This window comes from Dipodomys merriami, unplaced genomic scaffold, assembly GCF_024711535.1.
Source record: "Dipodomys merriami isolate MVZ:Mamm:240054 unplaced genomic scaffold, mDipMer1.0.p SCAF_17, whole genome shotgun sequence".
Lineage (NCBI taxonomy): Eukaryota > Metazoa > Chordata > Mammalia > Rodentia > Heteromyidae > Dipodomys > Dipodomys merriami.
This window is the reverse complement of record NW_027203048.1, coordinates 22,779,282-22,795,267: the sequence shown is the minus strand read 5'-3', so window position 1 is coordinate 22,795,267 and position 15,986 is coordinate 22,779,282. Positions and strand designations below refer to the sequence as shown.

General features: G+C 35.8%; 1 protein-coding gene across 1 annotated transcript in view; it reads left to right on the top strand.

Moving 5' to 3' along the window:
- The window catches only part of Lrpprc (leucine rich pentatricopeptide repeat containing), a 95,850-nt gene that overhangs the window by 14,578 nt on the left and 65,286 nt on the right, over positions 1-15,986 (top strand). The window contains exons 2-11 of the mRNA XM_070025496.1: positions 560-759; positions 2,032-2,154; positions 3,582-3,703; positions 3,807-3,865; positions 4,489-4,575; positions 5,723-5,849; positions 6,130-6,274; positions 7,125-7,270; positions 7,518-7,623; positions 7,704-7,811. Coding sequence (XP_069881597.1) covers positions 560-759; positions 2,032-2,154; positions 3,582-3,703; positions 3,807-3,865; positions 4,489-4,575; positions 5,723-5,849; positions 6,130-6,274; positions 7,125-7,270; positions 7,518-7,623; positions 7,704-7,811 — 1,223 coding nt within the window. The remainder of the gene's footprint in view (positions 1-559; positions 760-2,031; positions 2,155-3,581; positions 3,704-3,806; positions 3,866-4,488; positions 4,576-5,722; positions 5,850-6,129; positions 6,275-7,124; positions 7,271-7,517; positions 7,624-7,703; positions 7,812-15,986) is intronic.

Here is a 15,986-nt window from a genome sequence, read left to right as displayed (position 1 = left end):
TTGAGCCACAGTGCCACTTCCAGTTTTCTGGTGGTTTATTGGAGATAAGAGTCTCATGACTTTCCTGCCTGAGCTGACTTTGAACTGTGATCCTCAGATCTGCTGAGTAGCTAGGATTACAGGTGTGAGCCACTAGTGCCCAGCAAGTGTTGTCTATTAAAAATGATAGGTATCTAAATTGAAAGTTCAAACATTTGGGATAGGGTTTTCTTTACATATAAGGACTATTTAAAAAAAATTAAAGTCTGATATTTGTAATCAGGTGTAGTCTATATTCCTACAGTTTAGAATGCCTCTGATCTCAAGTTTTAGAACATTTGGGTACAATTAAATTCTAAAGATGCTCTCATTTACTCTCAGTTACTGTGCATGCTGTGTATGTGTATGATTTTATTAAGAGAAAAGTAAAAACCTATCTTACCAGTTAAAATTTATGAATATTTTTAGTATTGCATTGTGATTTTAGGTGTTTAATAACATCTTGTTGTGAAGTTTGCTCAAAAGACCTAGGTTTTATTCTTAATTACTAGTTTATTACAAATTGTGTTCCTTTTTTTAGAGAACTGCTAAGCCAAACCAGACTGTATTCCCTTGTTGCTGAAAAAAAGAGTGTTCTTCAAGAGGAGCCTACAATTTCTCCTAGTAGGAATGCCAAGCAATTTGATTGGGCTCTAATGAGACTGGATAATTCTGTCCGGAGAACTGGCCGAATTACAAAGGGGCTTCTGCAAAAAGTCTTTGATAGCACATGTCGCTCAGGTAATTTAAAATTTTTGGTAAGAAAACTGAGCTTTTTAATTATCATTCATTTGGAAACAAGCTCATCACAGAGGATATTATTTGGTATTTTAGGGGTTCTTATCTATGATTATAATCTTACAGTTATTGGAACTTATCTAACAAAGTTTAGAGTAGTTAAAACATTGTTTTAGATGTTTATTTCAATATTAGCAAATAAAAATAGCCTTTGCTTTCCATAGTGGAAGATGTTATTTTTTTCTTACCTTCCTTTGTGTCAGTTTTTCCAAAATGATCACAGATGATAGATTTCCAGATAGATTATCATTTCCCTTCCATTTTCAGACAGCTGCTAAAATCATTGTGAATCACATATTTGATCATCTGATGGAAGCTGTAGGTTCTATGCTTCATCTCCAGTCCTGCTTATAAAATCAGAAATGGAAACTTGCATGCATGCAGCTTAAGTAGATTCATTAAAGCTTTCTGAAAGCTTTAATGCCTATTCTAGGCATTGCTCTAGAATTTGATGATAAGACATACCAAAGAAATATCAGTTACAATTGTAATCATTTGCATCTAAGGGTTATTTTTAACAATTTTCTTTGTTTTAGTCAGTTTATCACTACAGTGAATTTTTGAACATTTTCTTCATTCTGAAAAGAAAGTGCATCCTCTCTCTCATCCCCTCAGCATCCTCCCCCCCTTCCAGTCCTTGGCAGCCAACAGAGTATTTCTTGCCTGTGTAGTTTTGCTATTTTGGATAGTTCATATAAATTGAATTGTACAGTAAGTGCTTGTTTGTGCTTTTAAAGTCAGCCTTCAGGAATGTGTAGGTAAAGATTATACATATGGGAAGAAAGACGCTTATATTATTCTCTAACTGATTATATACCTGAATTTGATATGTATAAATTTTTATTATATTGCTTTGTATCTTTTTCATAAGATACTGAGAAATTTAGCCTTTGAATTGTAACAAGCTCTGCTTAGAAAATATGTTCTCAGTACTCAGCATGTTACATATCTTTTGTAGCCTTAAGATGTCTCCAGAAGGTGACTAATATTAAAATTTTAACTTGTAAAATTCTAACTTGGAAGTTTTAGTAACATTGTAGATTAGATGGGTTCAATATCATATTTGAACTGAAAAATTTTATGGATACTTATATTTGATGGATGTTTTGTTGATCTCTTTGAGAAGATTTTGAGTATTTATAGATACAGGTTTAAGTCTGATATTTATGTCCATTATTTGCATTACTACATGTTCTCTGTTAATCTTTTCTGTAGATAACCCAAGTGGAAATCAAGCCTTGCTTCTGTTGCGCAGCTGTGGGTCTCTCTTGCCTGAACTGAGCTTTACAGAACGGACAGAATTTGCTCATACTATATGGGATAAACTTCAGAAATTGGGTAAGATTGTTTTAATGTGTGGTGTGTGAACCAAGTGTATTTTTTCTATTCATTTGAAAGCATTTCTTTACCTTAATACTGTAATTCAATATTTGGAAGGACTATTTGATTCATAATCTTTTGCTAATACGTTTTATTTGGTGAGTTACAGTGACACCTAGGGGCATTCAGAATAGAATAGTTTTTCATAATAAGTATTATGACTTTTATAAGTGGAAAAGGAAACAAAATAGAAAGATTAGTAGAAGTTAGAATTGTAGGTACAGTTAGGCAAGCAGTTCCATTTCTCAAGACTTACAGACATAACTACATGTGCAAAGGAATATTCTTCATGGTAGCTTGTTAGTAATAACAAGAAACTTTAATCAACCTTAATGTTCTTCAGTGAGGATTAGATAACTAAAAAATGAAGGTTCTCTCTGAAACAAAAGTAGATTCAGAACAATGTGTACAGTATTCTACTAGAGGAATTGGGTTTTTTTATATTCATGTGCATATTTCTAGATAATCACTGAATGCAATTTTTACTCTATATGTTTTTGTACTACATGTTTTAAAGTATTAGCATTATCAGGTACATCTTTAATTAAATGTATAAATATGTTACCTTGATAAGGAAAGCTATATAGTGGTATTTTACAGTTTTCAGATTATGCCAATATTTTCTTGATGGATGACTATCATGTCATGAATGGGTAGTTTAGGCTGGGTGGGAGTCCTCACTGCTTGACTTTCGGCAGTATGGACACAGAAAGAAAATCTAGGGTGCTAAACTCCAGGCAATAATGCTGGCGTTCTAGGAATGGTGCTCAACAACTGAAGATACAATGGGTTTTTAAACCCAGGCTTGGAGTAGCCTGGTAAGGAAATTAAGAAAAAAAAAAGTCACCACACTAATACTGTGTAAAGAAGCTGCTTTTACAATCTGTCTGTAATGTGGTAAAAACTTCTTTATGTAGAAAAATCTTTCAATCAGTTTTAAATACAGAGATGTCAGCATTTTCTAATAGGAAGACTATGCTTCATAAGAAAAAGACCCCATTAATATCATAAGGCTTTCACCTCTAACTATACAGTAATTTAATAATTACCTCTAAAGTGATCATTTTATTCTTTTAAAAAATTTTTTCTTTGGGGGGGGTCCTGGGCCTGAACTCTGGGCCTGAGCACTGTCCCTCAGCTCTTTAGCTCAAAGCTAGTGCTCTACCATTTGAGCCACAGTGCCACTTCCAGCTTTTTCTGCTCATGTGGTGCTGAGGACTCGAACCCAGGGCCTCAAGGCAAGCATTCTACCACTGAGCCACCTTCCCAGCCTGATAATTTTATTCTTTTTTATGTTTGTTAAATTTAGGTGTACATCATTCCAGTTGTGATAAAAAATATGATTTTAATTGCTTTTCTAAAATTTGGATCAAATTTTATTTTAGGTGCTGTGTATGACGTAAGTCATTACAATGCTTTACTTAAAGTCTATCTTCAAAATGAATATAAATTCTCACCTACTGATTTTTTGACAAAAATGGAAGAAGCAAACATTCAACCAAATCGAGTAGGTAGTTGCTACTATGAATATTGATTATTCATGTCCTTTTTTCTAAATCATGTCCATTTTTTTAACTAAAAAAAAATAAATTGTGTTATTTCATTGGCAGGTGACATATCAGAGGCTGATTGCTGCTTACTGTAGTGTAGGAGATATTGAAGGTGCCAGGTATGGATCTCTATAAATGTAGGTCTTTACAAATAAATTTATAAATTTTGTAAATCTAAAGCATCTTTATTTTAAAGACTATTCTTCAAGGGCAATTTAGAAGTGTAATTTTAAGGTAGCAAATTCGATAACATGATTTAGATCAAATGTAAAGCTATAAACTGAGTGCCAGGGGTTTATGCCTGTAATCCTAGCCACCCAGGAGGCTGAGAGCTGAGGATGGTGATTAGAAGCCAGCTGAGGCAGGAAAGTCTGTGAGACTCTTATCTCCAGTTAATCACCAAAAAGCTGGAAGTAGATCTGTGGTTTAAGAAGTAGAGTGGTAACCTTAAGCAAAAAAAGCTCAGAGATAGATATCACCCAGGCCCTAATGAGTTCAAGACCCAGGACTGGAACAAAAGAAAAAAAAGTAAATACATAAAGCTATTATATAAGAAGGACAGATCAGTTTCAAAAGTTGTTTTAATTTGAATATTCTATTGGAGCATGTGTATAAAATCACTGATGTAAAGCTGGCTTTAGTTTTTAAAAACACTAGTAGTTCCTGCAGGAAATACATGTAAAAATGTCTTTGTTTTATATATATATTTCCAAGGAGTATCTTCACTTTCCTTTCCTTGCAGCAAGATTCTTGGATTTATGAAAACTAAGGATCTTCCAATCACAGAGGCTGTGTTCAGTGCTCTTGTTACGGGGCACGCAAGAGCTGGGTAAAGTTGACATAAGGTTTTGGTTCTTCAGGGGATTCTAATTGTAAATAATCTAGGCATACTGATGCATGGCATGGAGGGAAAGTTATCAGTAGAATTGTGGTTTGAGGTTGGCCCCGGGAAAAACTTTGAGACTGTACCCCAAAATGAACGAAATTGCCCAACCACCAAAAACAGGAAAAGAGAAAAAGAAAATTAATGGAGAAAATTCATAGAACGTGTATATTTATACACGTTTATAGACTTTCCAGAGAAAGTCTAGAATTCATGATGTAGAATATAATGGTATTTTTATAATTTGTTCTTGAATTTCATAAAGCTTTATTATTCAGCTTAAAAATTAGTCTTCAGAGGGCTGGGAAGGTGGCTCAGTGGTAGAGCGCTTGCCTTGCATGTCTGAGGCCCTGGGTTCGATTCCTCAGCACCACATAAGCAAAAAGAAAAAAGCTGGAAGTGGCGCTGTGGCTCAAGTGGTAGAGCGCTAGCCTTGAGCTGAAGAGCTGAGGGACAGGGTCCAGGCCCAGAGTTCAGGCCTCACAACCGGACCCCCCAAAAAAAAAAATTAGTCTTCATTGAGGTAGCTACTTTTATAAAGTTTACTACCTGCTCAGGAAAATATTTTTTCATGAGTAACTTAGTACATGCTATTTTGAAAGTAAATAAAGCTGTGATATAATTTACTTAGTGTAAGAGAAAATGTTATTTAATGTTCATTATAAAATTTATTTGGAAGGGAACATAGCTATAAAATTTTCAAATGTTGGGCTGGAAGGTGGCTTAGTGGTATAGTACTTGCACATACCCTGGTTCTATTCCTCATTACCACATACACAGAAAAAGCCAGAAGTGGTGCTGTGACTCAAGTTGTAGAGTTCTAGCCAGGAGCAAAAGAAGCTCGGGGACAGTGTCTAGGCCCTGAGTTCAAGTCCCATAACTGGGGGAAAAAAAACTCAGATGTTTATAATTTTTATCACTTCCAAATTATACTGGTTTATATTTTTATAATTATCTTTTTTGACACTGTTATTCACATTACTACTTGAAATCATTAACTTTAATAAGCATAGGTAATATATTTTAGATGGAATAATTATATTACATTAGTGATTGTAGTGATCTGTTTTGTTTTCTCTGAATACATATATAGAGAGATGGAGAATGCAGAAAATATTCTCACAGTGATGAAAGATGCTGGAATTGAGCCTGGTCCAGACACATATGTAGCATTATTGAATGCATATGCTGAGAAGGGTGACATTAACCATGTAAAGCAGGTATTGACATGGAAGTACACATTAATATCATTTTGATAAACTTTTATTGTGCTGTATATTAAGCACAAAAGTAGTTTTGTGCTTTAAAGGTTCCTCCTTATAAGGAATAGTCTTAATTTAAGGGAACATCCTTAGGGTACTTTGATGTTGATGTATAACTTATTGTTGAAATAGAATATATGTTATTCTAATTATTTGGATTTGGTATTTAATGTATTTAGTTTTAATTCTTAAAAACACTGGTTTCTAATATGTGTCTAATATCTGTAACTGTCTGTAGACTCTGGAGAAGGTGGAGAAGTCTGATCTTTACCTCATGGACCGTGATTTATTGCAAGTTATCTTTAGCTTCAGTAAAGCTGGGTATCCTCAGTATAACTCAGAAATTTTGGAAAAAATTACCTATGAAAGAAGATATATTCCAGGTAGTTTTCTTTGTATTTGCATGGTTTTTGTCTGAAACTTAAATTATTATTTATTACATGTTGGGAAGGGCATTCTCTAATAATGGGCAATTGTAGTAGGTAAAGTAGAATTTTTTAACTTTCCCCATGTATTTATTTTTCCATGTATATTTTTTATTGTAAAAATAGTGTACAGAGGGGTTACAGTTACATGAGTTAGGGTAATGAGTACATTTCCTGTCAAACATTGTTACCACCTCCTTTGTTTTTCCCCATCATCCCTTCCATCCCCACCTCTCCAACTATTCACCCCCTCACCCCCACCCCGAAATTGTAAAGTTGTTTTCAACATAGTGTCTTGTACATCCTATTGTTACAATGGGTCAACCTGTATCCTTATTTAAGCATTTTGTTATATCCCTTCCCCTCCCCAAATTATAAAAATCAGGACAAGATGCAGGACACAGGAATCAGATACAGTGAAAACAGGGGCTATACTGTGGGGTAAGAACATACAAAAGAAACAAATGCATCACATCATTATAAGTACTTTAAAAGCAATAGCAAGAAAGAAAAAAACCACTGTCTCCCTATCTTTGGGTTCATTTCACTTAACATCATCTTATATGGTCATATGTATGTAGCTTTTGACCTTTTTTGCTTGTCCTAGACATATACTAGTTATTGCAAATAAAGTCAGCATTTTATTAAGCTAAAAACTGGAAGTTAATAAATACAAGAGAATAAAGTGTTTTTGCAAGTGTTTTATTTAGGCAGACATTTTTAGTGTTGATAATCACCAATGTTTTCTTTAAGTTGATTGCATTACATAAAGATGATTTAGTAACAGAAGATGTTTTTGTTTTCTCAGATGCAATGAACCTCATTCTGCTTTTAGTCACTGAGAAACTGGAAGATACAGCCTTGGAAATTTTATTAGCATGCCCTATATCAAGAGAAGACAATTCGGTCGACTTTGGCAGCTTCTTCCTACGACACTGTGTGACTATGAATACGGTACTGTCCATTTTTAATTTGTAGATAGTTTAATTGGCAGTGCAGTAAGATTCTTTAAAGAAAATGTATGAAGTTAGGCCAATTATAAAGCATTATAAAAACCTTTGGTTTTTTTTTTTGTTGTTGTGACACTTTTGGGCACATAGAGAATAAGAGGATCAGATTTTTTTTTTTAGTCCCTCAAGTGCAGCAAGTGAAGTGATGTATAGTTACCAGTATAACTGATGTGACTTTTTTTCTCTCCTAGCCTAAAGAGAAGCTGATCAACTACTGTAGGAAGTTAAAGGAAGCCAGGATGCACACTTCTCCTTTGCAATTTACTCTCCACTGTGCTTTAACAACCCATAAAACTGGTACTATTTTATTTTTTTGAAAGTAATAGTCACAGATTTTGTCAAGTCAGCTTCATGGTATTTTATGTCATCTTTTTCAGATTTGGCAGTAGCTGTAATGAAGGCTTTGAAGGAAGATGGCTTTCCTCTCAGAACACACTATTTCTGGCCATTGCTAGTAGCACATAAGAAGGAAAAAAATGTTCAAGGTTAGTTTTTGTCTCTTACTGATTTGAAATGGGTCAGATAATCAATTTAGGAGTATACATACATATATTTGAATTCTTAGGGAAAGTACACAGATTCTTGAATATTACGTATCATGAGTAAGTGAGAGTATATTATTTACACAACAGATATTAATACATTTTTTATTTTTAATTATTTTTAAAAGTGTAAATTATTAAAATTTTAACGAATACAATGATGTACTTTTTCATTCTAGTTTCATTTCTTGGTTCATCTCTGATCTTTATATTCCAACTAGAGTATAGTTATACACTGCTCATTTATTGTAAGGTTTTTGAAAAATACTCTTTGGTATTTGAAATTTAATTTGTCTACCCTTACTAAACTTGCATATAATCACACTCAAGAAAACAAAAAGCATGGCCATTTTCTTTGTGGGCCAGACTCTTTCTTAACTGAGCTTCGTTACAATAATAGGAAAGGCAAGAAAACTTACTACGAAATGAGTGCTCATGACCTGACAGCCTGCTGATTGAAGGACAGAAATGTTCAATCTTTCAGCTCCTTAAGTACGTTTAAGCATTTAGCATACTTTTTCCTTGTACACATGGGATGTCTATAGGATATGAATAAGAACTGAACAAATATTAAATTTTAGAGTACAGTATCTAATTCTTTGGTTTGCATTATTGGTAATTCAGAAAGCGTAGTTTCATAAAAAGATGCTTTTAACAGAAGTACTTCCCCCTTGGGGAAACAAAAAAATGGTCTTTTTCATTTTATCTTGAAGTATAATGTGCTTTGGAATGAGATGCAGAGTTGTTAGTGTGACACTGGGTGACAAACAAAATGCACAAACAACAAAAAAGTGCTTTTAGCAGACTTTCATATTGCAATTTTATTTTAAATATATAGCCATCTTCTGGCTTAAAGGAAGTAGTGAAACAACTATTCCCTAATTGTTTCTGGCTATAAAAGTCTCTAAATCCTTTTTAGAAAAATCTTTGCGAAAACAATATGCTAGTTGATTAACTCTTTGTGTGTTCTCCAGTTCTGAAAGCTCTAAGAGGTAACCTTGAGCCCAGTGTTTTTGAGTCACACAAAGTTTACATCAAACTCTTTGGTCATGTTAGTATTGTTTACCTTTACACAGGTCTGAAAATACTTTTTCTACCCTATTGAAATGTCTGTTTAAATTGGCTTTTCTCAATCATGTGACAGCATCTGGAGTTGAATCGGTTACTCCGTTGTTTCTACTTAGTAAACATAAAAGCTTTAGGCCGTTTCTCTAGTTAGAGCTAGAAAAGTCTAGTTAGTGGAAAAGGGACTTTGTCTTGAGTCTGTCTTTTCTTAGAATCTTCATGTTTACAGATTTCAGAGGTGTCTTATTTAAAGTTTACATTGCATTAGTAAAGGAACCAAGAGCCATGAAGGATTCAGAGATCTTAGGTTCTGCATCTATCTGTCAGTAGTTGAAGGATTAAGATGGAGAAAATTCTTTTCTTTTTTTTTTTTTTTTAATTTTTTTTTTTAATTTTTAATTTTTGGGTCCGGTCGTGGGGCCTGAACTCTGGGCCTGAGTGCTGTCCCTCAGCTCTTCAGCTTAAGGCTAGCACTCTACCACTTGAGCCACAGCACCACTTCCGGCTTTTTTCTTATGTGGTGCTAAGGAATCGAACCCAGGGCCTTGAGCATGCAAGGCAATTGCTCTTCCACTGAGCCACGTTCCCAGCCCTCTTTTTTTTCTTTACTGAGAAATATTGACTGATATAGGAGATTGTTAATTTTTCAGTTTTTAAAATTCCTTTCTTTCACAAGATCCTGAAAGATAGGAAAATGTGTATTCTAGAGTCTTATTTCATGTAATAGAGAAAGTAACTGTGTTTTGTTGTTGTGCCAATACTGTGGTTTAAACTTAGGACCTTGTAGCTTTTTCACTTACCATTAGTGCTCTACCACTTGAGCCATCCCTCCAGTCCAGCATTTGTTAGTTAATTGGAGGTAGACTCTCACAGACGTTTCTGCCCTGGCTGGCTTTGAATCTTGATCTTCCCAGGTCTCAGTCTGTTCAGTAGTTAGGATTACAGTTGTGACATGCAGTCACCAATTTATGTATGCTCTTTGTAGTTTTGTGTGTGGTTAGAAAGGGTATTAGTGTAGAGGCTTGTTCTTTGTCCTTTGAAAGTTATAGGTTAGCGGGTAGATATGACAGAAGGTAATGGATGTAGGAGTGAGGACATACTGGAGTGTTCATAAAGAATAAAGCGAACCTTTAAGGAAATCAATCATATTTGGAGGCCAGATAAAACTGAAGCAAGTGTTTTTTGTTTGTTTTGTTTTTGTTTTTGTTTTGTTTTTTTTTTGGGTCCGGTCATGGGCCTGAACTCTGGGCCTGGGCCTGAACTCTGGGCCTGGGCGCTGTCCCTCAGCTCTTCAGCTCAAGGCTAGCGTTCTACCACTTGAGCCACAGCACCACTTCCGGCTTTTTTTCATTTTGCTTATGTGGTGCTGAGGAATCGAACCCAGGGCCTCAGGCATGCAAGGCAAGTGCTCTACCACTGAGCCATCTTCCCAGCCCCTGAAGCAAGTGTTTTAAACAATAGGATGATCAAATGTTTATTGAATTTTTCTGACTTCTATTTACCCATCAAGAATCTCTAAGAAAGATTTTTCTGCCTTCCCTATGGCTCATCTTATTATTATTATTATTATTATTATTATTATTATTATTATTATTTGTGCCAGTCCTGGTACTTGAACTTAGGACCTAGGAGCTATCCTTGAGCTTTTGTGTTAGAAGCTGTACTCTACCACTTTTAGCCACAGTACCATTTCTGGATTTTGGATAGTTAATTGGAGATAAAGATCTCACAGACTTTGCTGCCCAGGCTGACTCTGAACTGTGATACTGATATCTCAGCTCCTGAGTTGCTAGGATTACCGGCATGAGCCACTGATACCTAGCTTACTAACATTTTCTCTGTGTATGGCACAGGTAAACTTATAACCAGTTAGAATTTTTTTTTCAGCAATTTTAAATGAGGTTAACACAAAGTGAGTAGGGATCTACATCCTTTGACTTAATTAGAAAACATGAAAATAGGAATATGCAAAGGAGAAAAGAAACATGGCAAGGCTTGATAGAAGTGTACCAGTTGAGTTGAATAGAGGTAACTTTCAAAGTGTAAGACTTTGCCTTCTAATTAAGTAAGCATACTAGGTAGAGTATAAAAGTGACATGGAGCAGATAATCATAGTGGAAGTTGTTTAGTTAAATGATCTCTTTCCTGATCACTAGAGCTATTTCAATTATTACAGAACTATTTGAGTGGATGGATCCTTTTTTCTGGGTCTGTAAACTTACTTGTACATTGAAATAACTGTAAATTGGATTATTTACAATTTTTTTCCCAGTCTGGGGGGCTTGAACTTAGGGCCTAGGTACTATCCCTGAGCTCTTTTGCTCACAGCTAGTACTACCACTTTGGGCCACAGTGCCACTTTTAGTTTTCTAGTGGTTAAGTGGAGGTAAGAGTCTCATATATTTCCTGCCAGGGCTGGCTTTAAACATTGATTCTCAGATCTCAGCCTCCTGACTAACTAGGATTACAGATAGGAACCACCAGTAGCCAGCAATTACTTACTTTTAGTTCAGATGTTCTGTGTTCACACATAGAAATTTCTAACCCATTATGGTAGTATGAGATTAATCTTGGGTTTTAACAAAACATGCTATCACATGCAGGAGACTCCCAAGTTGGGAGATAGCCTAGGTATTTTACTGAAACCCTGTCCAAAAGTTGAAAAAACAAAGAGTATGAATATAGCTAATTAGTGGAACGCTTACTTAGCATGTATGAGGCACTCATTACATTCTTTAGTACTATTTTTAAAAAGTAAGTTGCATTTACTTATGAGCATTTATATACATTGAGCAGCTCAGTCCTATTTTCCTTCTTATTGACAAGAACTTTCCCCCTTTCATTGACCAAAGTTACTAAAGCTGCCACAGGATCCTCAAGGGAATGAGTAATGTCACCTGAGCAGAGGGCAGTAGAGTAACCCAGGCTTTCTGAAACTTGCTGTTCATAGTTTTAGTTAGAATATTATATAAGCTAGAAATGGCAGCAGCATGAATTATCACCCCCTCTCAGTATTATTGGGAAAATGAAACGTTATAGAATGAAATATTTGAGTCATCGATGTTAGGTTAAAGTGTTTGGAATTGAAATAAGAATTTTTATTTGCAATCAATTTACTGTTCGGTTTTCAAATTTAAGAAAATCTGTTGTGTAGGGAAGTTGAAAATTTTCAAGGATACATTCAGTACTCAGTGGTCACTATGCTGTACATTATGTCTCTTGAATGTACTTTTCTTATAACTGGAAATTTGTATTCTTGGACCAGTACCTACACTTTCCTGGTATTCACCTTTTTATTTCCTCTATAATAGATAAATAAATTTACTCCACCTCTCCCCCTTGCCCCACCCCAGGACATGGGCTTGACCTCTGGGCCCGGGCGCTGTCCCTCAGCTCTTCAGCTCAAGACAAGGGCTCTACCACTTGAGCCACAGTGCCACTTCCAGTTTTCTAGTGGTTAATTGGAGATAAGAATCTCACAGGAAAAAAAAAAAAAAAAAAGAATCTCACAGACTTTCCTGCCTGGGCTGGCTTTGAACCACTGTCCTCAGATCTCAGACTCCTGAACAGCTAGGATTATAGGCTTGAGCTATTGGCACCCAGCTGAGTTCGCCTTTTTTTTTTTTTTTAAAGCTTCTACACATATGTGAGATCATTTAGTACAGTTATGTGTCACTTAACACTGGAATTCCATTCCGAGGAATTTGTCATTAGGCAGTTTATTCATTCCTGTGCAAGAAGAAAGTTTGTGGAAACCAAATGGTACAGTCTTTTACACATTGAGGTTATATAGAGTAACCTTTCTCTCCTGGGCTGAAAAGGGCACAGCATTGGGATACAATGATAATCACAGAATCAATAGGCAATAGGAATTTTTCAGCTCCAATATTATGGGACCACCATTGTATGTATAATCTGTAATTGACCAAAACATCATTAGGATGTGTGTATAACTATTTTTGCGTTTGTTTGTGGCTTATTTCACTTAGCATAATCTCTTCCACGTTTATTCATGTTGTTGAGTCACTCCCTACTTCTTTCCCTGCTTCCCTCTTCCTTTTTAGAAGTTTTATTAAGTAGTTGTACAAAGAGGTTATAATTTTATGAGATAGGTTATGAGTGCAGTGCATCTTGATCGATGTCATTCCTATTTTTCTCTCCTCCCATTATTTCCCTTCCCAGTCCTACTTTCAAGCTATAGTTTGGTTTTTATATAATGTACATTTACTATAATGACTGCATTTCCTCACCCTTCCTCTCTCACCAGCATGTGCCTTATCATTGCTCTCCCCCACCATATTTTCACGTCTCCTTTCTTTCTGACATTTTCATTGTGTATATCTAGCAGTCCTTGAACTCTTTTTTTTTTTTTTGGGTCCAGTCGTGGGGCCTGAACTCTGGGCCTGGGTGCTGTCCCTCAGCTCTTTAGCTCAAGGCTAGCACTCTTACCACTTGAGTCACAGCGCCACTTCCAGGTTTTTTCTTTTTTGCTTATGTGGTGCTGAGGAATCGAACCCAGGGCCTCAGGCATGCAAGACAAGCACTCTACCACTGAACCAACTTCCCAGCCCAGTCCTTGAACTCTTAATTCTCCTGTCTCCACTTCCAGAATGCTGTGATTGTAGACAATATGCTATGAAGCTTAATTACACACACACACACACACACACACACACACACACACACACACACACACACACACACACACACACACACACACACACACACACACACACACACACACACACACACACACACACACACACATATATTCACACATGTATGTATCATATTTTTAATCCATTTGTCACCTGGATGTTGTTCCCATTTATGATTACCGTGAAAGTGCTGTGGTAAACATTTGAGATAGTGATTTTATTTTCTTTGTATATTTACTCAGAAGTGAAATTGCTAGGTCAAGATAGTTAGATTTTTTTTAAAAGAACTTTTCCATAGTGACTAAATGAGTTTACCATCCATACAAAGTGTACTAGAACTTTTTTCTCCACATCTTCACCAGCATTAGTTTTTTTACCTTCTTGATTTTATATATGAATATATTTATTTTTGCAGCGGTGGTGACTGAATTCAGACCCTCAAGAGTGTTAGACAGGCACCTGATCACCCAAGTATGGTATGGGTAATCCACTTTTTAATTTTTTTCAAAAGTGAAATAAAAAATAAGTTGAAGCTGGGCGCCAGTGGGTCATGCCTATAATCCTAGCTACTCAGGAGGCTGAGATCTGAGGATTGCGGTTCAAAGCCAGCCCGGGCAGGAAAGTACAAGAGACTCTTATCTCCAATAAACCACTCGAAACTGGAAGTGGCTCTGTGGCTCAAGCGGTAGAGCACCTGCCTTGAGCTGAAGAACACAGGGACAGCATTCAGGCCCAGAGTTCAAGCCCCACACCAACCAAAAAAAATAAATAAATAGATTGCCCTGAAATCAACATTAAACTATACCTTTAGCCTGATAACAGTTATTACCACAGTTTAGTGAAGTTGAGCTTTCTTTCATAAGCCTGTTGACCAATTTGTATGTAATCTTCAGAGAAATATGTATTTATTTAGGTCCTTTGTCCAGATTTTCCTTGGGTTATTACCTTTTGGCTGTTGAGTTGTATGAGTTCATTTTATTTATTGGACACATACACATATGCAAGTGCACATATATACTTGTTAGATATCCTTTTAACACTTTCCCTCCTTATCTGCCTTTCTTTTTGTTGTTCTTTTGGCCATTCTGAAGCTTTTTAGTTTGTTGTAATCTTACTTGTTTACTTTGGATTTTGTTACCTGTTCGTTGGTGTCATATAAAAAAAGAAATTCATGACCAAGGCCCAGTGTTTTCTTTTAGGAATTTTGTGGTTTCAATCTTTGATTGTACATTAAATCATAATATAACTTAAATCCTTCATGAACTTTTGAATTGACTTTTTCTTTGTTATTTTGCAAGTGCATATCCTGTCTTCCAGTACCATTTCCTGAAGAGACTTCACTATTTCCTCTGTGTATTCTCACTGACTGTTAAGCATTGGTTGGCTTCATATGTATAACTTCTATTTCTGAGCTCTCTATTCCTTTGTCTGTGTGTCTATTTTATGCCAGTATTAGGTAAGCTTATATATATTGAATATTTCAAAATGTTCTGATCTGTAACCTGAATTTTATCTGTAACATGCAGGTATTTTATGCTGTAGTTAGACTTGTGTGTATCTTTGTGTACAGTGGAAATTTACAATTAATTGTTTTAGGCTTCATCATATAAGAAAATTTTATAGAAATATAATTTTTTTGTAGGTTAAACAGGCCTTGACTATGTAAGCCCATCATTGCTCTATGGTAGCAGTGAAGTTTTATGGGAAGCCACAAATATTGGACATATTGGTTAATTGTTTTGTTTCTTTAGAACCAGAATTTTGTAGCTACTTGTGTTTTTCTTTCTGTTTTTTCTTAAAGGATAGCGTCTTAGAACTCACTTTTGAATTAATAGAGGAAGATCATTTTTTCATTTTCTTAGTCAAAATGCTGAATCTTTTTCAACTATGATTTAGCAAGTAATTAATCTAAAGTGACTTCTTTGTAATGATACTGTGGTTTAAGTCTTCTCTATATTTTGCCAGTCATGGGGCTTGAACTCTGGGCCTGGATGCTGTCCTTCAGCTCTTCATCTCTCTACCACTTGAGCCACAGCACCACTTCCCATTTTCTGAGTGGTTTATTGGAGATAAGAGTCTCACAGAGTTCACTGCTTGGGTTGGGTTTGAACTGCGATCCTCAGATCTCAGCTTCCTGAGTAGCTAGGATTGCAGGCATGAACCACCAGTGTCTGGCTGGTTTAAGTCTTAAGGGCTTTGTACTTGGCTGTCACTCTACTACTTAAGCCCTATCTCTAGGCCTGGTTTTTACTGGTTATACTTGAGGTAGGGTCTTGTTGCCTGACTAGATGTGTGCTTGGGCCTTTGATCTGCCTACTTTAGTTAGGCTTACTATTGCTTGAATTAAACTTGTGTACCATTGCCTCCAGCTCCCATCCATGGAGCTTCAGTCTCT